The following is a 27,416-nucleotide window of genomic DNA, read 5'->3' on the forward strand; positions in this document are numbered from 1 at the left end:
TCGGGAACATGTTATGTAAAATCCAGGGTGGACAGCAGCAGCATAATGTACTTACGCCCTTGGTGTAACTAAGAAGTTTACTAGACGTGGTGGTCCATGCCTGTAATCCTAGCCACACACGGAACATAGATCATATCTACAATAAAGCGATTAAGAGCTGGAGATGTGGGTCGTGAGGCCGAGTACCTGCCTAGCAAGTGCAAGACCTTGAACTCCAACTCCAGTTACTGATTCCCCAGTTCCTGCATGTTTTGTAAAACTTTCCTATCATTATACAATGTCCTTAGATCTGGACCTTTCTCTTGACATACTCGTATGCTCAAGATCGAGAGATAACTGGTCATACTCAGGCTTCCCTCTGACTTTCTAGGTGGCTCTGAGCTAAATTTAACACTCAAATATAACAACTGTTCTGGTTTCAAAACTGCAATTATTTCCATGACTTAGAAACAGGACTTCTTCCATTACCCCTTCCCTCCACCTTTTTTGGCAGGTCCTGGGGCTTGAACTCAGGGCCTCAGCACTGCCCATGAGCTTCTTCTGCTCCAAGCAAGCATTCTAACACCTGAGCCATACATAGTGCCACTTCTGACTTGAGTAGTTTATTGGAGATGAGAGTCTCACGGAGTTCCCTGCCCAGGCTGACTTGGAATAGCGATCCTCAGATCTCAGCCTCCTAAGTAGCTAGGATTAGAGGTGTGAACCACCAGTACCCAGCTCATCACCCTGATTTTAATGATTTCCCCTACCCGTTTCAACTTGGACCTTGGCTTAAAGCTGTCTCAGGGACATCAGAAGCGAGCAAGGTAAAGCCTGGTATGGTGGTGAATGCCTGTAATCCCAGTACTAAGGAGGCTGAGGCAGGAGGATTGTGACTTTGAGGCCATTCTGGGCTACACAGAGAGATCCTGTCTTAAAAAAGAAAAGCAATGAATAATAAAATAATATTTAACCATTATTCTACCCTCAACACTGAGAACTTCTAAGTTGGGAGAATAATGATTTGTAATATTCTTGACTATTTCAGTTCAATTTTATTCCTCCAACTTAAGTTGAAAGTAGGGCAGTAATGAAGAATGTGATGTCTGTCCCTCCCCCACCTGTAATGGCTGTGTACGCATTAATTGTGGAGATAAGAATGTTGGCTTTGAACCATGATCTTCAGATCTCAGCCTCAGATCTCTAGCCTAGAATCAGTTAGGATTATAGGTGTGAGCCACCAATGCTAAGCTCTCAGAACATTGTAAACTACATCCAAGTGAGGGAACTGGCTATTTTTCAAGCCTTTAAATACCTACCGGTGAGGTGCAAAGTTGGCTGAAGTATCACCAAATCCACCATGGTTTGAATCATACCCTCTGCAAATTTGCAGAATCAATTTTAAATGTGCAGTATACTTATGAGAAGCCATAAACATTTTCATTATGTAGTTTTTATTTTAGATGAACATTATATATAAAAAAGTTCACCTGGAATAAAATCTATTTTTAAAAAATAAAACACAGCATCAGTTATCAGTACACAGTTAATGGATTGGCTTAAATAAAGTTAACTTTGACAAGTCCAAGTCATCTGCAAGAGCATTATACATTAAGCCAATGGAGAAAAAAAAAGTTTAAACAGGCACAGAACAGAAAAAGTAGATCATTCCTGTAAAGGGAATGGTTTTAGTCAAATAGTTTATGGTATTCTGCATGAGAGGAACTGAAGTATCAGTTTCAAACAAAATTAATTGCTAAGGCCAAGTGATAGTTAATTCAACTTACATTTTTTTTAAAGCTAAGCAATGACAGGGAGTTCTTGGCAACAAGATTTGTTGCCTATGGCACACATTTCAAGAAATGAAAGAAAATCTGAAAATATCCCTAAGTGCAAATTTTCCATTTCTATACATTTCAGTTGTGAGAATTTTTTTAATATAGTGAACATGACATCTTAAAGGACCGCTCCTACTATAAAGTTTTGCTAGAATTTGACATTTTAGTAGCATACTCTGTCCTTCTAAGGTCCTCTCCATCAAGGAATTTCATTTTGGGGTATTTCTCTGTCCCTAGATGTAACAAGAAAGAAAAAAAGACTTATCTTTTCTGGGTTTTTTTCTTTTTAAGTTTTTATAAAAGTTGATTGCAGAAAGAATTGCTTGAAAGTTGAGATAAGTAAACCAGTGTAATGAGATGTGGTTTTAAAGTTTTTAACTTTAGAAGCTCATCTTTAAAGATTAAGAACTAAATTACAAAGGGATCTAAATCACAAATTTTAAAAAAGATCTGTTTAAATGTATCCCTCACTGATTACAAGAAAAAATTTATAAGCTTTAATACCTGTAAAATGCAGCCATAATCTCTTATTTAGAAACTTCTGCAAAAATGTATCTATATTGCACACCTAAATTTATTAATGGAGATGGGTAATAATACATATATTTGTTATAGGATATGACATGTATAGTTTATTCTAAACTAAGATATCACCTACCTTTCCCAAGGTTACCTTGAGTTCAAGTGGAGACAAAACAACACAGAGATTCTAAAGTTCGCTGGATACTTACAGGCTGGCTCACTGTTCTTCTACCAGGTCTTAGAATACTAGTTAGCTAAATGAGGTATAATTTAAAAAATAGTCCTTCAAAGTAGAGAGTATGATCTTCTGAAAATTTGTAACAAAGACTACATAAAATGTTCTTGGAAACAGTAAGAATCCCAGTCACCTCCTAATGGAGGCACAGGTGGATTACTTAATCATGGTCTGCAGTAAAATACATCTAAAATCAGTTCCCAATGAAACGACATACAATTGATTTATACACTCCTTTAGTTACAGCATGTCTGGGTTGTCTGACACCCCCAGATTCTATTTGAAAAGGTCTAGTTTCGTTCAATCAGTGTCAACATGAGCACATTGATAATGAAGTACAGCAACTGAGCCACTAATCCTGCTGATCTATGTACCTTTACCCATGAAACCACAAACATGTCTACAAAAAAAGCTTCCCAGTTTTTTTTTTTTCTGTTTCAGCAGGGAACAGACAAAATAATCTGTTACAAAGTTCATCTAAGAATAGAAAAAAAATAATGCACTCTATGTACATTATTAAGCAAAGAGGAATATTTATTGGGTCATTTCACCATGCAGAAAGTAAATTTCCTATGGTCTTAGCTCAAATTATGTACAATTTAGCAAAGCTAAATGTAAGAAAATAGCAAAGACAATTTATTTCTGTACAACAGAGCATACACTCCCAGTTTGCTGCTACTTCAAAGAGCATGTTTTAGACTCATCTAACTTTTCACAGGCTCTTTCAAAGGGAAGTTCACGGAGACTAGTTAGTAAGCTATAAGATGAAAGAAGAGCAAAGAAATGAAACAAAAGCAAAGCATTCTGCTGAAAAAGAAAACGAGAACCACAGATTATGTCAGTTTTGGTTTGCAGACAAGCCCTGAGATAGAAACCAAAGTGTTAAGACACCAAAATAGTCAGAGGTAAAAATACTAAGAGTTACATTCACAATGGTGTCTTAGCACACACCTTTTGCCAAGTATTTTGTTACTGTCCTGAAAGCCTAACTGCCTAGGTTTTTTTTTTCCTCTAGTAAATTAGTGAATACAAAACATTTTTTTTTCTTTTTTCAAAGAAATTACTTTGTCTTTTTCAAAAATGTATCTAGCTTGAGGATGGTCAACTGACAATCAGCTTTCAATAGTGGATCTACAATTAGTATTGGGGACAGCAACAGGTAGCTTTAAGCCCACAGGTAAGCATTAAAAAATAAAAATGAAAAACAAGACTGAGTTATATATCCAAAGTAAGTTCAGCATACCTACCCAAACCAGCTCAGCCCCTGAATTGACTCTTGAGTCCTCAGATAAGGATCAAAGGCTGACTGGTCCAAGGACTGAAACACAATGTCTTAATGTGCAGCAGAATTCTCTGTGAGAGTAATCATTCATTTTCTACTTCTATCTCTAGGCTAGGAACCTCCATTACCTATCAGGGAGACAGATGACTAACAGAATTCATTTCCTTAGGCATCAGCCTGTATCATGACACCAAAGGCTAGAGGGATATTAGCAGAATTTGGCACGTAAGTTAACACTACATACTCTTCTCTCACGTGATGATTTTATTTACAAAAGGAGTAATGGTACTAGTGTTTGGTGAGAAACACAACTAAGCTTTTCTCTAACTTTGGCTCTGAATGACTGGACCAAGTCTTTGCAACAATGAACCCAGCAGATGGAACGAGTCTACACATTCAACCACAGCTGCTGGCCAACTGACATCTTGATCACGCTTTTTTGCTAATGAAAAGGCAAAGATTCCCTAGGGGATATGCTAGGTCTAATCTTATTTTTGTAAAAACACCAAAACAGAACCCCCCCCCATTATTATTTTCACCATTACTAAGAGCTATTCTTAAACATATGTCAAAAAGTTCATCTCTCTTCCAGGCAGGTATGCTTCCTGCAATCTAAATCTAAGTTTTCTTAACACTCACAGATAGGGGTAGTGGTAGAAGTGGGTGTCACAAACTAAGGGGTGGTCCTAAGGAAAAATAAATTATATTTTTAAACCACATTTAGAACCACATTTAGAAGTAAAACCCTAAATGATGTACTTCTCCCCCTAGGTAAAATTTTACTTCTAGAAGTTCACAAACAGAAATAGACAACCACGTTTGAATATGTAATTCATTTTAGAGAATTGAGTAATTATAGCAAGTCAAATAAGGGGAAGAAGAGAAAATACAAATCTCAGGGAAAGTGAGATTTGGGTGGTTTCCAAATGCAACTGCATAGATTAGGTAGAGATAATCAATTAGAAAGTGATTCATTCAGCTATTCACATGCTGGCCAAAAGATCAGCAGTAAAGAAAAGCTGTTCCCAACTCAAAGCAACAAAGATGCTGTGGCTAGACAGTGTTATGATTCTTAAATTCACAAATCAAACCCCTTCAATAAATGATATCAATGCAATAACATTTGGCCCTGTGATCTAGACAAACTCATTTTAGTATACCCACCTCTGCTTATTATTCTGTCATCTATTTTAAACATCCCCACAAATACAAATTTGTACAAATTTGTGTTGAAGTTTGACACACAGAAGTGTACCAGGATGAGTGTGAGATTATTATACCATAATGGGGAAGGGCTAATGCTAGGATGCAGAGTTTAAAGAAAAAAAAAAAAAAAAGGCAGGTAAGCAGCTTCTGCAACAGGCGATAAAACACAAGGAAACTAGTTAGGTCCTGGGGTGTCTCCACATCATTGCTTCCGGCCTTGGAAAGAGGAGCCTGGTCTTTTGCTTGCAAGCAAGGCTTGAATCCACTTGGCGATCTGTCCAGAGAGGGAAGTTCTGTGATGCTCTCAGAAACAGCCGGGCGGGGTAGCTCTGCGGCTGGGTGACCTGTGCTTTCAGAAAAGCAGGAAAGGGCCCTTCAGTGCACTGCAGTCTCTCAGAAAGGAAGAGTTCATCAAAGCAGTGAACAACGGAACAAACTGGTCTTCTTGGATCGGTTTTCTGTGATTTTCACTGGCCCACCTGCTCCTGATGAGTTGGTGTCATTCTAGAAAACAGAAGACAAGAGTTACCAAGGAAGGAAGAGAGATTTTCGTGGTTTGATTCCTTTATTTAAAAAAAAAAAAAAAAGGTAAAAATTACCTGTTATGTGAGTTGTGTAGGAGAAAGGCCTCCTATTTGCTAGATAGGCACTCTACCACTTGAGCCATGCCCAACCCCACCCCCCTTTTAGGCTTTAGTTCATTTTTTAGATAGTCTCACTTTTTTTTCTTTGTGCCAGTCCTGAGGCTTAAAATCAGGGCCTGTGTGCTGTCACTTAGCTTTTTTGCTCAAGACTAGTACTCTACTACTTGAGCCACAGCTCCACATCTAGCTTTTTGGTGGTTAATTAGAAAACAATTCCATGGACTTTTCTGCCCAGGTTGGCTTGGAACCACAATCCTTGGATCTTAGCTTCTTGAGCTGCTAGGATTACAAGCATGAGCCATTGGCACCCAGCTGAGATGTTTAATAGTATAATCATACCTATCCTTATTAGAAAAAAATTATACAATGGAAATAAATGTTGTAAGTGTAAATGTTGTAAATGATACAAACCATTTTTCTGTTGAGTTTTGTCATTATATCTCGTGCAAGTGTAAAAAATGCCTAAGGATAAAACAAAAAATTCATTATTATAGTATTAGAAATATGGTACTTTGCATTATTTAACCATAATTATACTACTTTAGAGACTTCTTTTTTGTTCCATTGTGGGACTAGGGCCTGATGCTGTTCCTGAGCTTTTACTCTAGGCTAGAGCTCTACCACTTTGAGCCAGAGCACCACATCTGGTTTTCTGGTGGTTAACTGGATAAAGAGTCTTAGAGACTTTCTTGCCTGGACTAACTTTGAACCATGATCCTCAGATCTCAGCCTCCTGAGTAGCTAGGATGACAGGTGTGAGCTACCAATGCCTGGCTACTTTAGAGTTAACTGAAAAAAAAAAAAAGAACATAATTGTAAATGTAGTAATGTGGCCTATTTTTTCGATTACTAATATTTTCTAATGTTATCAAAGTGTCATTCAATCATCTTTTTTTTTTTTCTTTTGGTGATTTGAGCTCAGGGCCTTGTAACTAATAGGCAGCTGCTCTATCAATGAACCATACTTCCAGTCCTTTTGCCTAGGCCCCTGCCTGGACATTGATCCATCTATTTTATGCTTCCTGTCACAGCTAGCATGACAGGCACATGCCAGCCTGCCCAGACTTTTCGGTTGAGAAAGGAATCTTGAAATCTTCTGCCTAGGCTGGCCTGGAACTGCTATCCTGTTGATCTCAGGCTTCTCATTTAGTGAGGACTGCAGGTATGAGCCACAGGTGCCCAAATTCTTACACCAAATACTATACTAATGAGGCATCTGCTACCAGATCCCAATATGACATGTGGAATTTTAAGAAGAGGGCAGCGCCTTTCTGTAAGCCAACCCCTCTTCCTCAAGAGGAGAGCATAATGCCTGACGGAATATGCTAAACTACCTCTTTAATTAATGAGTGAATGAATAATTATGCATTACAGGGCTGGGAATATGGCCTAGTGGCAAGAGTGCTTGCCTCGTATACATGAAGCCCTGGGTTCGATTCCTCAGCACCACATAAACAGAAAAAGCCAGAAGTAGCACTGTGGCTCAAGTGGCAGAGTGCTAGCCTTGAACAAAAAGAAGCCAGGGACAGTGCTGAGGCCCTGAGTCCAAGGCCCAGGACTGGCAAAAAAAAAAAAATAATAATAATAATAATAATAATAATGTGTTACAGCTTATAATCTAGCACTACAAAAATATCCATCTTTTCTTTCTGATCTCTTCTGAGGTCAGATCTAAGCATGCGCAATCTTCCACATCTCAATGCTCCAAAATCCCCAGATCCTGGGGTTTGATTAAACTCCTTCCCACAGAAATCAGTTTAAATGGATGAAGGACTCCTGGTAACATCAGTGACAATTTATCCATAATTATCTCTTGACCCAGAACAATATTTTTTAAACCTATCATTCAAACTTGCTCTGTTTCTCAGGAGCTGGGGGCTCAATGCTCGCTGTTCAGAACCACTCCTGAGCCCCATCACTGCGCAGTCCTTGAAATAAAACCGTAGGACAACTATTGCTAACTGTCCTACCGATCTCCTAGGAGTATAGGTTTCTAAGTAACCCCAGCCTAGTTTCCACGAAGCTAACCCCACAAATGTAAAGCTCTGCAGAAACTACTAGATTCTCCAGCCGCCTATCCTGAGTACTTGGCTCAGGGAGCTCCATAGCCGGGTGCCCCAGCAGTGATGGCTGCACAAGTGCAGACTGAGCCAGTGGTCAGAGCTGCCTGTCGCCCAGGCTGACAAGAAGAAGATGCTCCCCTCGTTCTGGTAAAGGGAGATGCTTTTTTGTACAAAAGGAAGCATTTTCCTGTTTATCTATGCTTGTATAAATAAATCAATGACCACTTCCTGTTTCCCAACAGCCCTTAGTCAACCTGAGAAATGAATGTTATTTGAAATAAGCAACATCAACAAAAATTCTAATCATTTCCCACTGTCCAATAAAGTAATTTTAGCTCCCTATCAGATGGACATTAAGTAACCTAAGAAATCAACTGTAAGCATACTGTTATAAATATTGTGAGTTATGTGCGTTAACATGTATTACATGTATTCTTTTTAAGATGAAGCTCAACATTTTGTGGGGGTGGGGGGGTCAGTACTGGGGATTGAACTTTATGCCACTGTGCTCTCACTTTGCTTTTTTACTCAAGCTCCACTTCTGGCTTTTGCTGGTAGAAGATAAGAGTCTCATAGACTGTTCTGCCTGGGCTGGCTTCAAACCACGATCTTGGGTAGCTAGGATTACAGGTATGAGCTGATGGCATCAGGTTTAGGGTTTGTTTTTGTTTTTTTTTTCCCCAGTCCTGGGGCTTCAACTCAGGGCCTGTGCACTGTCCCTGGCTTCTTTTTCCTCAAGGCTAGCACTCTGCCATTTGAGCCACAGTGCCACTTTTGGCTTTTTCTGTTTATGTGGTGCTGAGGAATTGGACCCAAGGCTTCATGCGTGCTAGGCAAGCACTCTACCACTAAGCCACATTCCCAGCCACTAGGTTTTTTTGTTTTTTTAAATTAAGAATCAAAGTATCAGCAACAATTCTACCATTGGTGAATCTGTTCTTAGAAGACTTTAGATGACCAGTTTTCTTTTACTGATAAACACTACTAAATGCATAGTATTACAATATATTGTTCTTAATACACAAAGGCTAGAATCTACTTAATAAGCTAATGGTTCAATTCTCTCTCTCTCTCTCTCTCTCTCTCTCCCTCCCCACCCTTCTTATTTTCTGCCAGCCCTGGGGCCTGAACTCCAGGCCTGGGAGGTGCCCCTGAGCTGCTTTTGCTCAAAGTGACTGCTCTACTACTTAAGTCACAGTGCCACTTTCAACATTTTGAGTAGTTTATTGGTGATAAGAATCTTACCGAGGACTGGGAATATGGCCAGTGGTAGAGTGCTTGCCTCATACACATGAAGCCCTCGGTTCAATTCCTCAGCACCACATATACAGAAAAGGCCAGAAGTGGTGCTGTGGCTCAGGTTGGCAGAGTACTACTAGCCTTGAGCAAAAAGAAGGCAGGGACAGTGCTCAGTCCCTGAGTTCAAGCCCCGGGACTGGCAAAAAAAAAAAAAAAAGAATCTTAGAGTTTCCTGTCTGGGCTGGCTTTGAACTGCAATCCTCAGATCTCAGCCTCCTGAGTAGCCAGGATTACAGGTGTGAGCCACTGGTGCCTGGCTTAATTCTCTCTTGAGAGTATTCAGACATGAAATTCCTTTAACTCGTCTGTGCCAGGCTGCTAGAGGGTTTCAGGAACGATGACAAATGAACCAAGAACCACTGCTTGGCCAACTGGCCTGATTTCCACCTTCCCAGTAGCTACACTGATCAGAAACTCAACTTCTATGTCCTTGGAGAGGCCAGACACTGAAATGCAGCAGCCAGAGTCCATGGGAAAGGCCAAGGCACAAGTATGAATGAAGCATCCATCTCTGGTTCCACAACAGGTTCCCACCAGATCAAGGATACTGGGAAGCCCCCTGTGCAGCGGTGTTCCTGCCTACCAAATCACCCACATTACCTCTCCTTACCTCTTCTACATTTGTACTGGATTTTGCACTTGTCTCCAAGAATTTAATCCCATAGTCAATTGCTAACTGAAAGGCAAACAGAAACATTATATTTAGCCAGCCTTGGTTTGCACAAACTAAGCACTTATATTTTTCAAAGCCCCTTCCCAAAGTAGTGTCTAGATCTGAGGCTTTGCTCTCTTCTTCCGCATTTGAAATTCAAGAGTTTAACTTAATCTAAAAATGGAATGGCTTCCCCTTTACAAAGAGTGTTATTAGTACTTCTCTTTGCCCTAATATACGTATAAGAAAAATCAAGACCTGGACGCCCCCTGCTCTATTAACGTGGGATTCATTCATTCTTTCTATCTGTTCCCAATGTACAATTCCCCAATAGCTCTTACGGTGACAGTTAATTATTTCTGAGTGAATTGGCCTATAATAAAACAAAAACACTGCAGTACCCATTGCTTTCATTTCCATTGGTGGAGACAAATTTGAAGAATTTTCTACATTTTCTATCTGTGCTCAGAGTTCCTGAGATTACATGAATGTTTTTAAGGCAAAGTTTGTAGTCAGAACGAAAAATGCATCTTGCCTGTGCCACTTGAGGGGGAAAATGCCAAAGTGAAATTCCAAGAAAATTTCGTATAAACAGTGAAGCCTCTAAGTCAATTTGGAAAATGCCACAGAAGTAAATGTATACAAAAGGAAATTTGCTTCATGGGACACAGTTTGAGATAAGCCTAGAAATGATCCATCTATAGCCTGATCCATTGTGTTTATCCCAATGACCCATAGTAAAATATTCCTATGGAAAAACTGGAAAATAATTATTTGAAACTTCACCTTTACCTTTTACTTTTTTTTTTTCAGAAGATTTATCATTTTACTTTCAAAACCTGAGCTTTTCATACAGCTCTATTAAGAATCAGCCTGAATGAACTCTTAGGCTGAAGAAACCTTAAAAAGGACCAATTTGTGTCTCCCAGAAAACATTCTTAGCAAATTCTTTAACAGTGAGTCATCCAGAGAGTATCTGGGGCTGGCTCCTGAATGCTAATCAACCCCCCTCCACACCCCCAACTCAAGTATGGCTGACTTCTGGGTTGCTGACACCCGATTGTACAGGGTTAGAAGAAACAGGGCTAGTTTAAAAACTTAAATCAAGAAATAATACTAGCAAAAATGATTGCTTCATGCAAGTAAGATTGCAACCTTCATCTACCCGGCAAGTTACCTTTTCCCCTCTTTCTTTGGACACTTGTCTTTTGTCATTCATATCACACTTATTACCCAGGATCATCCTTTCCACATCTGAAGAGGCATGCTGCAGGGAGGAGAGAGCAAACAGCGAGCTTAACAGCCTGAGAAAAATCACAGCGACTCAACAGAAAAGCCTAACCTGTCAAACACATCACTGCATTTAGTGATGAGACAATCTTTCAGTGCACACAGGGCCCAATTCAGAGACAAGTTTACAATAGAGAAATGGAGCCTTTATTGAGCCTGGGCTAACTCCACCAAGAGCTCATAATCATTCCCCTCTTCTTTTCCATATAAAAAAGAAAAGGAAAAAGAAAGTTAGTTTATGGTTATCTCATGGCAAAACTTCCCCATTTGGCTCAGAGACTGGACTGAGCTGCCCAGGGGAGAAAAAGATCTGGATTCTGAACTATTTAAAACACAAGTCCAGGGCTGGGGATATAGCCTAGTGGCAAGAGTGCCTGCCTCGTATACACGAGGCCCTAGGTTCGATTCCCCAGCACCACATATACAGAAAACGGCCAGAAGCGGCGCTGTGGCTCAAGTGGCAGAGTGCTAGCCTTGAGCGGGAAGAAGCCAAGGACAGTGCTCAGGCCCTGAGTCCAAGGCCCAGGACTGGCCAAAAAAAAAAAAAAAAAAAAAAAAAAAAAAAAAAAAAAACACAAGTCCACTGGGTTAATATGCATGTGAACAAAGTTTTTAGAGGGTCAGATTTCTTTCTGAAATGTCAAAGATATTTTGAAGAAAACTTAGGATCAATCATTCTGAAATTCTGCTGTGTGTGTACTGAACTCAGGTCCAGACCTGGGCACATCCTTTAGCTTTTATTGCTCAAGGGTGGCACACTACTACTTAAGCCACAGCTCCATTTCTGTCTTTTTGCTGCTTAACTAGTGATGAAAAAAAAAAAAAAATCTCCAGGACGTTCCTGCCTGGGCTGGCTTCAGAGATCCTCAGATCTCAGCCTACTGAGTCACTAAGGATTTACAGGGGTGAGCTATTAGTGCCCAACATTAGCCAACTTTCAACTATGTAAGATGGGTAACACTTTAGCAGGGCAGAAAGTTGCAGAAGTAGACATATTTCCTCTAGCCAAACAGTACAATTAAACAGATGGAATTTGGAATACAGATTTCTTCATTTTGGGACCTTTATTTAAAGCTGCGTCAACAATGGCAAGTCACTTCTTTCTGACCTGAGTCTCCTCATAGATAAAATGGGGTCTCAGGTCAAATTATTTCCAATACCTGGCCTGACTTTAAAATTCTCCAGTGTCCCGGGTCCAGCCAACCCTTTCCCTTCATGGAGCAGCATGAGGGCCGGCCGGCCTACCCCCCACTCTCTCCTTGAATACATACCTCTTCAATGTTTCTGATCCAATTCTTAATATTGTCAAAGGACTTCTCATTTGTGATGTCATAGACCAGCATAATTCCCTACAAGAGGAAACAATGGACTTCATGTAAGGATTTTATACATAGAAAGTGATAGTCTATATATGCCATGCACTCTTCCCTCCAGAAGCCTTTGGTTAGCCCTTTTTGTCTTGAAAAAGATTCAAAATAAATTTGAAAAACACAGACAAGTAAAATAAAGTCTTTCACTGTCTTGCCACAAAATAAGCAAAAAGCCTGTTAGCATTCTCACTGTTAACCTTTAACGGATAGGTCATGGTGGTAAAGATCATATGCCCTCTCTACCCGACCTCACAGATAACAATCACACCCTCTGCAGCTGTGGACCAGTTTAAGCTAAAGCCCAGGTAACACTGAGGGGATGACGTATCACTTACATTGCACACCAAGCCCAAACTCTCAATTCTTACTCCTCCACCAAAATGTTTACATTTCCCCCTCCTTCCCCTTCCCTTCTTTTTCTTCGGCACATCTTTCTTTCCCTTCCATTCCCTTCCCTTTTTTTGGAGACAGGGTCTTGCTATGTAATCCGGACTGATATCAAACTCATGATCCTCTGGGTTAGCCACCTGAGGGCTGAGATTATAGGTAAGTACCACCATGCCTACTTAGTACACCTCCACCAAGATTGAGGCTACACTGCTCTCTTGCTTTCTTACTCTTATTCTCTCTCTCTCGCTTGCTCACACTCACACACACACACACACACACACACACACACCACATACACATACAAATATTATATATATGTGCCAATCAAAATGTTACCATATAAGTAAATCACAGAAGCAAATATAATGCATTTGGTACATGAGTTTAATTAAAGGTGTTGCCATGTTTGCAAAACCTCAGGTCTGATATTTCTAAAAGGTTCATCTTCTAAATGCTTCAACTAACACCTGCATGTTAGTTTATAAGTTACACCCTCAGCCCACATTTTGGTACTATGTGCTAAGTCTACACAACTGTTCATCCATTCAACAAGTAAGCTGAGGAAAGATAAGGTAGTACATATATGAAAAAGATAGCTAGTCCTCAAGTCTAAATAAAATAACACATCTCAACAGCCTTGTTCCGCATACCAAGAAGAGCTAGACATCCAAGTGAATATCTGCTCCCACATTCCCGTGCACCTGTCTGTTCTCTGGAGCACACAGATGGTGCCAACACACTACCCGAAGAATGATTTTTTTTTTTTTTTAATGATCAATAGAAAAGCTTCAGCTCAGCTTTGGTGGCTCATTCCTATAATCATAGCTACTCAGGAAGCTGAGCTCTGAGGACCATGGTTTGAGGCCAGTGGTGGGCAGGAAAGTCTGAGAGACTCATCTCCAATTAACCAGTAAAAAGTTAAAAGTAAGCCAGGCACTGGTGGCTCACACCTATAATCCTAGCACTCAGGAGGCTGAGATCTGAGGATCTCGGTTTGAAGCCAGACTGGGCAGAAAAGTCCCTGCAAGACTCTTCTCTCCAATTAACCCCTCAAAAACTGGAAGTGGCTCTGTGGCTCAAAGTGGTAGAGTGCTAGCCTCGAGCAAAAGAGTTCAGGGATAGTACCCAGGCCCTGAGTTCAAGCCCAACTACTGACGCCGCCAAAAAAAAGTTGAAAGTAGAGATGTAGATCAAATGGTAAGGCAAAGCAAGAGTGTGAGGCCCTGAGTTCAAGCTTCAACACTGGCACAAAAAAAGAAGAGTGAGAATTGTAGAACATCTAAAAGTGAATTGCTGGGGGGGGGGGGGGAGGAAGGGGGAAGTGGAAGAAAATGAGGGAGTAACACCGTTCAAAAAGAAATGTATTCATTACCTTACTTATGTAACTGTAACCCTGCGGTATATCACATTAACAATAAAATTCAAATTTTAAAAAAAGTTAATTGCCTGTTTATTTACTGGCAAGGCCAATGGCAAGATGGTTTCTAAAAATAAAACATAATCAAAGAGCCCTTTTAAAAGCTCTTGTTCTCACACTGAAAACTTGTATTTTCCCCTGCTGCACTAGACTCCAGCTTTGTCCTATGATCCCGGCAATCAGTATTCATGCTTGACTTCCACCTGGAGAGTTTCAAAGCCCACACTCACCATGGCTCCTCTATAGTACGCCGTCGTGATTGTTCGGAATCTTTCCTGACCTGCTGTGTCCCTGAAATTTGAAACAAAGGAGAGAGTCGCTTTAAAACCTTCACCGGCATCATTAAGGAGAGGTCTAAGCTGTAGGAGAGAAAATTCTGGTGTGCTCCTGGCACTGCAGTGGTGGGGGAATTTAGAGAAGGAGCCCCAGAGGGAGCCCATTGCGTCTCCTGAGCCGGAGGCGGTGGTGGCCATGGGAGCCTGTCTCTTAGATGACATCCCTGGACCCTGAGGACAAAAGCAGCTCAAGTCCTTCGAGGAGGTGGCATGTGGGAGGGACTCTTAGAGGTAGAGATAATCCTTTTTCTAAGTGCTTTATGATTAAGGAAGTCAGTTTGCTTTCTTGACTGAATGTGGGATTCTTGTAACAAAGCAAACAACTCAACCAGACTTAACTGTGTTCACTGTACCCAGCAGAGCTCAGTGGAGGAAGCCGTCTCCTTTACAATGCTTTCAACCAGCAAAGCCCCCCCCGCCATTACATGAGCGCCTAGGTCAGCCCATCACTGTCCATGACTCCAAACATTTTTAAATAGAATGCCTCATAATTAAACCTTTTTTTCATATGTTCATGTCTCTTTTTAGTTGGTAGTGTACCATTAAAATATATTCTGATGGGCTGGGGGGGGGGTATGGCTCAGAAAATTCTTCTCTCTCTCTCTTATTGATATATATATGTGAGTCCTTTTTGCCTTCTGCACTTCTCAAAATATGAAAGTTCTAATTATGTTTACAGCAGCAATCCAATAAAGGAAGACAAATTTCCTTGATATTTGGGGAAATCAGTATCTTCAAGTTTGCTAGTTACAGCCAGAACTAATTTATACCCTATGCTATGAAGACAAACTAAACTGTGCAATTTAATTGAAGGGGAGAAAGAGGCATTTGTGGAAATTTATTAGAAATCTAATATATACTAAACCACCAGAGTATGAGGGCCTAAGGGAAACCAACTTGATTAAAAGCAATCAATACCTTAACACAAACCCCTTTCACACTGTGTTAGCATGGTGTCCACCACAGCTGAGTGGCAGCTGTTCATATTACTACCTACCGTCCTCATTCTGCAAAGCAGAAAACAGGCGCAGAAGAGCTGTGGTCCCAGCTCTGTCTCTAAACAGTTCATAGCCTTGAAGGAAACTTGAGCAGCCCAGATCTTAGTTGTTCGACACAGGGCCAAGCCTCACCCCCAAAGCCTTATCTTGTCATTTGCACTGATCAGCAGGTAAGATATTGGTGGCTCTTGTTTTGTGTTTAGCAAACTAATCGTGGAAAAAGTAGAGGCCAAAACACCTCCAAGCAGGTTAATCATGTTTTCTTGATTTAAATACATGGGTTATTTAGAACCAGCTTTGCAGTGAAGATGAAGAAGAAACTTTTGGACACTATATGAAGGTTGTGAGGAATAAATAGAGATTATTTTACTTCTCAGAGTAATGATAGGGCCATGGTGTTTGGGATACTGCATTAGTTCACTCTACAGCACGATAATGAAATATGGTAGGCAGGCTACTTTATAAAGAAAAACGGACTTATTTAGCTCACAGTTTTGGAGGCTCAAGGACATGGCACTGGCATCAGTTCCATTCTAGTGAGAACCCTCCGGGCTGCATCACATCATGGCAGCTGGTAGTGGTGGGAATGGGTGTGAAAGGAAGGGCTCACACTGAAGACAGGAAGCCAGACCTGACCCAGGGGTCAGGCTCAAGATTTTATAAGAACTCATTCTTGTGAGAACTCGCTGCAGGAGACCAGTAATCCCTTCTTAGGACAGCTCTCCCCCATGACCTAAGGTCCTCCCATAAAGCTCCACCTCTTCAAGATTCCATTAACATCTCCCAGGGCTGCCCTGGGGAACAAGCTTCCTACACATAAACCCTGGAGGCGATTGCATCTGCCATGTTAGTTCTAAAGCTGATCAGCACCAGCCTCCAAAACCACACGTTAATGTTATGGCCAGGACTGTTGGCACAGTCAGGTAACTTCTTTGCTTCCCTCTTAAAAATCATTTTCAGGGCTGGGGATATGGCCTTGTGGCAAGAGTGCTTGCCTCGTATACATGAGGCCCTAGGTTCGATTCCCCAGCACCACATATACAGAAAATGGCCAGAAGTGGCGCTGTGGCTCAAGTGGCAGAATGCTAGCCTTGAGCAAGAAGAAGCCAGGGACAGTGCTCAGGCCCTGAGTCCAAGCCCCAGGACTGGCCAAAAAAAAAAAAATCATTTTCATTTCTTAGGATATTTAGTCTTTTACTAAATGCCAGGAGATGAAAAGGGCAGCCTGCAGGAATCCTCACATGTTTTCAAACGAAGCCACTGGGAACATTAGGTTAGGCTAATACAGGAAGGAGGGCAATAGGAAGTTGTAGGAGATCTGGGTAGCTGTCTCAGCTCAGACACAGTCCCTCAAGGAATCTATGTACTCTAAGTCCTTGTTTCCTCCTCACTAAGGAAGAGCAGGAGGATTATAATCTTAGCTATTCAGGAGGTTGAAATCTAAGGATCAAAGTTTGAGCTCAACCAAGGCAGGAAAGTCTGTGAGACTCTTAGCTTCAATTAACCACCAGAAAGCCAGAAGTAGATCTATGGCTCAAGTGGCAGGTCACCAGCCTTGAGTGAAAAAGCTAAGGGGCAGCACCGAGGCCCTGAGTTCAAGATCCACAACTGGCACCGAAAGTGTTGTGCTAAGAAAACGAAACAAGACTTGGTTAGTTTTTTTTTTTTGTTTTTTGGCCAGTCCTGGGGCTTGGACTCAGGGCCTGAGCACTGTCCCTGGCTTCTTCCCGCTCAAGGCCACTTGAGCCACAGCGCCACTTCTGGCCATTTTCTGTATATGTGGTGCTGGGGAATTGAACCCAGGGCCTCATGAATACGAGGCAGGCACTCTAGCCACTAGGCCATATCCCCAGGCCCAAGACTTGATTTTTTTGAATACAGAGTGGCTTCAATTAAGACATGACTTCTTTTTTCTTTTATTGCCCAGTTCAATAGTCCTCGTTCTTTTACTTCATAAGAAGAGATACGCAAATAAATTATCCATGTCAGAGCTAGAGGGGAAGTCCAATGTCTTCAATAGAATTAATTTACAATGACATAAAAAACAGAATGAGAGCACCATGGGCCTGCTTGGGAGATCCCTGTGTTAAAGGATTATCCCTAGGATGACATTACTGGAAGGCAGCAGAAACTTGAAAGGAAGGGCCCTGGAGACTTGCTCTTGCAGGGGATTGTGATACCCTAGCTCCTCCCTACCTCTCTCTTGCTTCCTGACTCAGGAATTTGCTCTGCCTCATGCTTCCTGCATTGCCATTCAACATCGCCATCGGAGGCCTATGCCAACAGGCCCACCCAATCTTGGACTAGATGACCCAACACTATGAATCTACCAAACCTTTTCTCTCTGTAAGTTAATGATCCCAGAAATTTTGTTTTAGTGATGAAAAGTACCAAAGGAAAGCAACTGGTCCAAAGTTCTCAGCCTTAGAGGGAATCTGTGGCTGGAATCCTGATCTGCACTTTCTGTTTAGTCTTTGTATCACCTGACCATTTCATAGCTGCAACAAGTACCAATGAAAATGTTTCTTCCTGTGTAAAATGAAGAGCTGTGGATGGGTTTCAATGGGTTGCCAGATCTCTTCTGGCTCCAAGGCTTATTGGTCATTCGCCACCTGCTCATTCATGAGAGATACCTTTGAAAGATGCTCAGACTTATCCGCTTCTCCTAAATTCTGATGAAAAGAAGTTTTAGCTACCACAAAATGCCTCTACTTACCACAGTTCACATTCAAATTCCCACTCTCAATTCCCAACTCCAGGAGAAGCTCTGTGTGTTTCATTTTACTTACCAAATCTGAAGCTTGATTTTCTTTCCATCAAGTTCTATCGTTCGGATTTTAAAGTCAATTCCTGCCAGAAAAGAAAAGAAAAGGAGGGGAAAAAAGATAGGCTAAGTTTCTTCCAATTGAATCCAAGTCTTAGGAGGAAGAGGACAAAGCTTGCTATTGAAAACAAGCTCTCCAACGCACTGGAAAATGTGAGGCTGGGAGGGTGTGAATGGTGCACTTCCTCTGCAAGCAGGCCCAAGAAAGGAATGCTAATGACCGGGCAAAGAATTCCCACACGGTAAATGCCATGTATTACAGGCCTCATTATGCTGGCACAAATGGACCCCCGTCCTGCAAAGTTACATAATTTGGAAGGCTTCAGAGCACACCATATTTGCTACTTCCTGAAATACATACAAACAATACTTCCCAGCCCCCGCCCCCCATCCAAAGGCCACAGGCCTTTGTCAAACATCTTCCTCCATCTTTTTCCATTTATTTTCTCAGGATGTGTCTGTGTGACTGCAGGGGAGGAAAAGCCTACATTTTATACACGTAGCAAGGCTTTTATATACATTTTAATAAATGTATATTAATTCCTGCAGGTTACTGCCTGGGACTGAAATTCTAGAAGGGCTTTTAGCAATGGCTACACTTCAGAATTACTTAAAAAAAATTTTTTTTAAGCAAAACTCATCTCATAACTAGATCTACCACCTTCTCAAAATTGTGAGTACCTGACATAGCTGGTCTAGGGTAGGATCTATCACTGGCAATTATTCTAAGAGCTCTGCCAGCCAGGTGGTGGCGGCTCAGGCCTATAAATCCTAGCTACTCAGTTGGCTGAGATCTGAGAATCACAGTTTCAAAGCCAGCCTGGGCAGGAAATCTCTGTGAGATTCTTATCTCCAATTAGCAACCAAAAACTGGAAGTGGAGCGATGGCTTAAGTGACAGAGTGCCATTCCTTAAGCAAAAAAGCTAAGGGATAATACCCAGGCCCTGAGTTTAGGACACACACACACACACACACACACACACACACACACACGCACACGCACACGCACACGCACGCGCGCTGAAATATCCTCTCTTTCTACGCTGGCCTATTGGCACAATAACTATAGTGCTTTCTGAGACTTCACCTGTGGGAAGGAATCAAGGGCAACATTGTCACCTTTTTTCAACAAAGCAGACTGAAGCTTTCCTAAGCCTGACTCTCATTCAGAACACTGCGGAAGCTTGCTACTGAAGCTAGTGTTTTGTTCTCTGGGTTTTCTTGTACTGGTAAGAGATATTACCTTTCTGTTATCTGTTAGAACTTCTACTCGAGATGGTGACACTTGAGCACCTTTTCACTATTCATAAGTGTTTTCGGTGGTTTTTGTTGTTGTTGTGTTTTGTTTTGTTTTGCCATTCCTGGGGCTTGAACTCAGAGCCTGAGCACTGTCCCTGGCTTCTTTTTGCTCAAGAATAGCATTCTACCACTTGAGCCACAGTTCTACTTCTGGCTTTTTCTATATATGTGGTGCTGAGGAATCGAACCCAGTCATGTATGCGAAGCAAGCACTCTACCACTAGGCCATATTCCCAACCCCCCGTTCAGTTTTTTTTTTTTTTGGCCAGTCCTGGGCCTTGGACTCAGGGCCTGAGCACTGTCCCTGGCTTCTTTTTGCTCAAGGCTAGCACTCTACCACTTGAGCCACAGCTCCACCTCTGGCCATTTTCTGTATATGTGGTGCTGGGGAATCGAACCCAGGGCTTCCTGTATAAGAGGCAAGCACTCTTGCCACTAGGCCATATTCCCAGCCCCCGTTCAGTGGTTTTAAAGATGTGAACAACATTATTAAGCTTTTGTTTATGCTGTTGTCAAGAGCCAGAGGACAAGGCAAATAATGTAGGTATACAGGGAAAAAATACAACCAGACACCATTTGCTAAAATGATATTAATATTATTGAACAGCACTAAACTGTAGGCAACAACTGTCACTAAACTTGTAGGCAGATTGCTTACACACTATCAACCACTGTATCCGTAGTTAAGCTACATACTGTGTCAGGCACTCATGGCTTATGTTTGTAATCCTAGTTACTTGATCTGAGGATCAAGGTTCAAAGCCAGCCTAGGCAGCAAAGTCTGTGAGACTCTTATCTCAAGTTAACCACCATAAACCTGGAAGTGAAGCTGTGGCTAAAAGTGGTAGAGTGCTAGCCTTGAGCTCAGAGATAGCACCCAGGTCTTGAGCTCAAGCCCCATGACTATATGCTGTGCAAGCTTTAGGAACCCAGAAACTACATAGAAATCTAAGATATCAGACATTCTGATTCTATTATTATGTGTACATCCTTGGTGATTCCTTCCTAGGATGCTGTGCCAACCTTTCTCCTTGGTCTAATTCCCCCATGTGGCTAAGAATAACTTCATGTCAAATACAATTGATCCTAATTTCTTTCTTTCTTTTTTCTGTTTATGTGGTGCTGAGGAATCGAACCCAGGGCTTCATGCATGCTAGGCAAGCACTCTACTGCTAAGCCACATTCCCAGCCTGTAAGAATAACTTCAACAGTTCCTGTTGCAAACTCAGTGCACTGTTTAAGAAGATGAAGCTGGGGGTACTGGTGGCTCACACCTGTAATCCTAGCTACTCAGGAGGCTCAGATGTGAGGAGCTCAATTTGAAGCCAGCCTGGAGCAGGAACAGTCCATAAGACTAATTAACCACCCAAAAACTAAAACTGGCCAGCACTGGTGGCTCATGCCTATAATCCTAGCTATACAGGAAGCTAAGATCTGAGGATCACAGTTCAAAGCCAGCCATGGTAGCCAAGTTTGTGAAACTCTTAGCTCCAATTAATCACCCAAAAAGTTAGAAGTAGAGTTGTGGCTCAAGTGATAGAGCTCTAACATTGAGCATGAGGCACAGGGACAGAGCCTAGACCCTGAGTTCAATTCCCAGAACTGGCACAAAAAAAAGCTAGAAGTGGAGGTGTGGTTCAAGTGACAGAGCACCACCTTTGAGTAAAAAAAAAAGCTGAGAGAGCTTGAGGACCTGAGTTCAAGCTCTAGTATGAGCAGAAAGAAGAAGAAAAAAAGGAGTGGGGGGAGGGGAGGAGGAGAAGAGGACCCAATTCCTCTAGCTTGGTGATTTCAACCTTCCCCACTAGAGCTGTTTTCCAGACACTGCCCCCTCAGCTCCTCTACAACTAAGGCTCGGTGTCTCAGTTGGCCCCACATGGCCCTTCTCTTCTGTGTGATCAGGTTACATTGCAGCCTTCTTTAAAGACATGGCTCCCCTCATGTAGCTAGCTCTCTCCCCTTTCCTCAGTTCCATCAGCCATGCCTAGGCCTCAAGGCCTGGCTTTGCACATCAATACATGCCTGTCACTGAGCTCTGTGAACTTCCCACTCCTACACCAAGCCAGGGTCCCATCCTCTTGGACAGTTAAGTTGAACACAGAAACACATATACAGCACACAGTAAGTTCAAAGTCAAATACTATTAGATATTTAAGTAAAGGTTACTACGAAGTGAAGAAATGCTACAAACCCACAAAATTCAGTTTTCTTAATGTGCTCAAGTGGCAATAGTTACTTTGCTGAGAAATTTTATTCCTAGAAGAAAATGGAGATACTTGCATAATTAGCTTGACAATCATATTTATAGAAATATATAGTGGATTGACATCTACTCTTGCACATAAACAATAATTACTTGGAGGCTATTCTGGGGTGAAAAGAATAATTACTTGAAAATTACATCAATTAGGGTACTTTCAACAACCAGTAACAGAAACCTCAAAGCAAACTAAGATTTTGTTTTTTTCCAGTCATGGGGTTTGAACTCTATGCCTGGGCACTGTCCCTGAGCTCTTCAGCTCAAGGCTAGTGCTCTATCACTTTGAGCCATAGAGCCACTTCCGGTTTTCTGGTGGTTAATTGGAGATAACTCAAGGACTTTCCTGCCCAGGCTGGCTTTGAACTACAATCCTCAGGTCTCAGCCTCCGGAGTAGCTAAGATTACAGGTGTGAGCCACCAGCACCCAGCTGAAGGTAATTTCTTGACTCAGCAAACCCAGTGGTGGCTTGAGGTTAGGAGTGGCTTGTGTAATGGCTCTGGCTCAGTTCTCTGCACCTCCCTTGTCTCTGCCCTTCTGGGAGGATCAGTTTCATCCTCTGACTGACAACAGTTCCTGACCACAACAGCAATACTATTGAGAAATGATCATTTTGCTGTGCCTAACAGTGACCCTGCCTTTCCCCAAAGCCTTACTGTTCCTTCAAGTTTAGGGTAGAACCATGGGAATGTCACATTCTGGTGGCCAAAGGCCAAATGCCTTAAACTCATTCTCACCAAGGGTGGATTCATCTAAATGTATCTCCATTCATTTTTAACTGAAGTCCACAATTACATACATGCATTCTAACAGATCTTTTTGTTTTTGTGAAGTGATTATTAAGCTAATGTTTGCTCATGACTGCTGTCTCTTCTTTATTACTGGAAAGCTGGAGAGGAAGTATGAAGGACAGTCATAGGATTATAGACAGGAAGCAGGACCTTAGAGATCCTTCAGTCAAGCCTTGCCTTAGGAGCTAAGAAAATCAACACCAAGACAGAGGCAGCAATTAACTCAGATTCACAAAGACCAATACAAGAAGGGTTAAGCTAAAATGTTGGCACTTAAAAATCTTTTTTTCTCAAGGAGATAGGACCAGGTCTCAGTGGGGAAGCTTGCTCTTTAAAGGTCAAAGGAAAACTCTGGCAACAACTGAATGTCCACCAGTGAGAGAGCATCTTGCTAAACAAGAGGGCCACGAGAATCAACATGGCTGAATCCAAGAGAAAAGAACACACTGCAGAAATATTAAGTCAGCCTGGGGCTGGGAATATGGCCTAGTGGTAAAGTGCTTGCTTCATATACTTGAAGCCCTGGGTTCAATTCCTCAACACCACATACATAGAAAAGGCCAGAAATGGTGCTGTGGCTCAAGTTGGCAGAGTGCTAGCCTTGAGCAAAAAGAAGCCAGGGACAGTGCTCAGGCCCTGAGTCCAAGGCCCAGGACTGGCAAAAAAAAAAGAAAAGAAAAAAGAAATATTAAGTCAGCCAGGCACTAGTGGCTCACACCTGTAGTCCTGGCTACTCACGAGGCTGAGACCTGAGGATCATTATTAAAAACCAGCCTAGGAAGGAAAGTCTGTGAAACACCAGTGGGCAGGAAAGTCTGTGAAACTCTTTATCTCCAATTAACCACCAAAAAGTCTGAAGTGGCGCTGTGGCTCAAGTGGTAGAGTGCTAGCAAAAAAAGTTCAGGAACAGTGCCCAGGCCTTGAGTTCAAGCTCCAAGACTTATATAATAATAATAAGAAGAACAAAATCATTTCTGAAAAATTCTTTTCTTTTCCTTTATTTCCAGGCGGAGCTGAGCTTCTTTTGCTCAAGGCTAGCACTCTAACTACTTGAGCCACACAGCTCCACTTCTGACTTTTTCTGTGTATATGGTACTGAAGATCTAACCAAGGGTTTCATGCATGCTAGGCGAGCACTCTTACCACTAAGCTACATTCCCAGTCCCTGAAAATATCTTAAAATGCTGAAACCAAGCTGGATGCCAATGGCTTATGCTTATAATCCTAGCTACTCAGGAGGCTGAAATCAAAGAATCACAATTCAAAGCTAGTCTGGGCAAGAATGTCCGTGAGACTCTTATATCCAATTAACCAGCAAAAAACAGGAAGTGGAGTTGGGGCTCAAGTGGTAGAGTGCTAGCCTTGAGTGAAAATGCCAAGAGAGAATGTGAGGCCTTGAGTTCAAGCCCCAGTACTGGCCAACAACAACAACACCAAATCTAAAGTGTGCACCCACATTTACTAACCTATCCATGTGTAAATAGAGAATTAAAATCTATACATACATTCCCATGTAATTGAAGCACACAACATGTATAAGAATGGTTATTAACAAATTAACTGCTGGGGAGAAACAGAAGAGAAAGAATTCACAGGAGATGTTGAGTCTATCTATAATTTGTCATTTCTAATCAAGTGGACATGAGTTGTTTTGTTTTGTTCTTTGGGTTTGTCACAGGGCTTGATCTTGGGGCCTGGATTCTGTCTCTGAGCCTTTTTGCTCAAGGCTAGTGCTCTGCCACTTTGAGAGACAGCACCACTTCCAGCTTTCTGGTGGTTAACTGCAGATAATAGTCTCAAAGATTTTCCTGCCTGAGCTGGCTTTGAACCTGGATCCTCAGGTCTCAGCTTCCTGAGTAGCTAGGATTGCAGGGGAGTATTTTCTTTATTAACAATGTGCTTGACACTTTTCAAAGCAAATATTAGTTATCGGGATAACTAGGATATGGAGACACACATTCAACTAATGGTAGTAGAAAAATCAAGGTGACGTTTAGTCATGGCAAGTGCCTTAGAAACATTAGTGTGGGTGGGTGCACATTAGTGTTGGGGGGACATGTGGCAAGCGCTTTCCGAGAGGGCAATGGGGTGGTTGGAGGAACGGGCTTGGACAGCGGACCGCAGAGGGAAGGGAATGCTGGGCCTGGCCCAAACCCACAGTGAACAGAGACTGAACGAGGAAAAGGAGCTTGCAAGAGCAAATATCTTGTCACCTTCCATTCCACAAGTTGGAAATGATTTCACATGGACAAGGCACAGATGGGCAACACTCAGTTATGCTATAGTCAAATGAGTCCGTCAGATGACCATTTTTCTCTCAAGAGAATAATAGATGGAGAGGTTGGCCCTGGGTTTGTGAATGGGTGCAGAGATACCATGGCCTGAGTGTGGGAAAGATTTCTTTTCCTGGCCTTGGGAACGCTTTCTCAGGCTGGCCAGCTCTCCTGACCTTCAGTATGAGCTGTGACCTGATGTATTTTGCCCTCTGGGTGCTGCAGCTTAGAACAACACACAGTTCTTCAGGGTCACTTGGGGAAGTCTGGGGCCTGGCCCAGGAAAATCAGCACTAAGGGACCATCAAGTCACTTTTTGACATTTGGTGGCCACTAAATTTCTTTGAAAAGTTCTTTTGGCTGCAGTCACAAAACCATGAAAAAAAAATCTGATTTCTGGGTCATTCCATCTTTTAAGGAATGCCACCAATACAGGATTTCAAGGCTGGGTTTATTCAGATCACTGCACATTTTCCCTATATGGGTTATCTATCTATCCCCCTCTGGTAGCAAAAGGTCAACACTGCTTTAACAATTAAAATAGGGAAAGATGTTCTTTATTGCAAAAGTACACTTGGAAACATCTGTGATCCCAGGCTATCTGAATGTGGGTTATGTGGTTTGTCTATTTACATTTCTGAGATATTCCAGAAATAGAAAAAGAAGTATCCCAAATACTGAAACTCTTTTAAAGAAATGCTACATTCACTTCCTTACTTGAGGGTTTTTTTTCCCCCCTCTCATTTTTGTTTGGTTTTGTTTTTTGAGACAGAGTCTCATTAAGTCATGCTGGCTTTGAATTCCCAAGTCTCCTTTCCAGCCTCCTGGGATTATAAAGACCTCTATTATAGCCAGGTGCTGGTGGCTCACGCCTATAATCCTAGCTACTCAGGATGCTGAGATTTGAGGATCATGGTTCAAAGCCAGCCTGGGCAGGAAAGTCCGTAAGACTCTTATCTCCAATTAACCACCAGAAAACTGGAAGTGGCTCTGTGACTCAAGTGGTAGAGCGCTAGCCTTGAGGTGAAGAGCTGAAGAGTGCCCAGGCCACGACAGAGGAAAAAAAAAAAAAGACTTCTGCTATTGACAATGAACACATGGTATAAACTGATATTGCCAGTTTTGAAACTTTCATTGATAACCACACTTTTTGTGGTGTGTGTGTGTGTGTGTGTGTGTGTGTATGTGCTTTTAAACATGCTAAATAATTAAATTTTAGAATAGGTGACACTTCAGGATAACTTAGTTGATCTCTCTAATTAGAAAAACAGATTATCCAACTAGGAAAAAGTGAGTCATATTCTGAAATTTGAATACTTTTTTCAAAATAAAGAAAAACATGAAAATGTGCAAAAGTAGAATTAAAATTAAGAATGTTATTTGAAACTGAGAGAAAGGAATAAGAAGGGTATCATTCTTTTGAAATACATGTTCTGTCAATTTGAAAGCTATTTCCCACCTAGTGTTTTCCTGTATATATTTAGAACTATTTAATTTTGTTCATTCATATTAAAATTTATGATCCTGAAGTTGAGATGAAAACATATCAAATGTAATTTTAGATAATATTTAACAGTGGACAACCAAAGCATTTTCTAGGAGTTCAGTGAAATCCAACACAGGAATAGCAGGAACTTGTTGTGGTTATTTGTTTTTTGTGTCAATCCCAGGGCTTGAACGCAGGCCCTGGGTGCTGTCCCTAAGCCTTTTCTGCTCAAGGGTAGGGCTCTACCACTTGAGCCACAGCCCTACTCCTAGATATTTGGTGGTTAGTTTGAAGTAAGAGTCTCATAGATTTTCCTGCTCAGACTGGCTTTGAACTGTGATCATCAGATCTCAGGTTCCTGAGTAGCTAGGATTACAGGCCTAAGCCACAGGCTCTGGTGAAAAGGAGTTCTTTTTTTTTTTTTTTTTAAGGTAGACTCACAAATAGTTTCAACTGTAATTTTCCCTTTAAAAAGATATCTGGGGGCTGGGAATGTGGCCTAGTGGTAGAGTGCTCACCTCGTATACATGAAGCTCTGGGTTCGATTCCTCAGCACCACATATATAGAAAAAGCCAGACACAGAGCTGTGGCTCAAGTGGTAGTGTGCTAGCCTTGAGCAAAAAGAAGCTAGGGACAGTGGCCTGAGTTCAAGCCCCAGGTCTGGCCAAAAAAAAGAGACATCTGATGGGTAGAAGGTGGTAGGAAAGAAACAGTCTGATATACTGAGAAAGTGAACTAGAACTTCAACTTTCTTCTCTAAGCTATGAATAGGAAGTTGCAAAGCAAACTCCATTTATTGCCAAAATTAACAGTGGCACACATTGCCACTTACTGCTGGAAAAGGCGCACAGTCTTCTACTGTGGTAGAATTTCCTACATGTCATTGAGTTACACTGTTGAATTTAATGACATTCTTCCGGATAGCCATTCCCATCCCATAAGATCATACACGGCAATGAACTC

The 27,416-nt window shown here is 41.7% G+C and overlaps 1 protein-coding gene across 1 annotated transcript in view; it reads right to left on the bottom strand.

The window, feature by feature from the left end:
- Positions 1 to 1,916: 1,916 nt before the first annotated feature.
- The window catches only part of Rab8b (RAB8B, member RAS oncogene family), a 66,400-nt gene continuing 40,900 nt past the window's right edge, over positions 1,917 to 27,416 (bottom strand). Inside the window, exons 2-8 of the mRNA XM_048333314.1 lie at positions 18,310 to 18,370; positions 14,418 to 14,478; positions 12,282 to 12,359; positions 10,898 to 10,987; positions 9,679 to 9,744; positions 6,118 to 6,168; positions 1,917 to 5,566 (exon numbers count right to left, since the gene is read on the bottom strand). Of these exons, the coding sequence (XP_048189271.1) occupies positions 5,474 to 5,566; positions 6,118 to 6,168; positions 9,679 to 9,744; positions 10,898 to 10,987; positions 12,282 to 12,359; positions 14,418 to 14,478; positions 18,310 to 18,370 (500 nt within the window). The 3' untranslated portion in view covers positions 1,917 to 5,473. The remainder of the gene's footprint in view (positions 5,567 to 6,117; positions 6,169 to 9,678; positions 9,745 to 10,897; positions 10,988 to 12,281; positions 12,360 to 14,417; positions 14,479 to 18,309; positions 18,371 to 27,416) is intronic.

This window comes from Perognathus longimembris, chromosome 23 (assembly GCF_023159225.1).
Source record: "Perognathus longimembris pacificus isolate PPM17 chromosome 23, ASM2315922v1, whole genome shotgun sequence".
Lineage (NCBI taxonomy): Eukaryota > Metazoa > Chordata > Mammalia > Rodentia > Heteromyidae > Perognathus > Perognathus longimembris.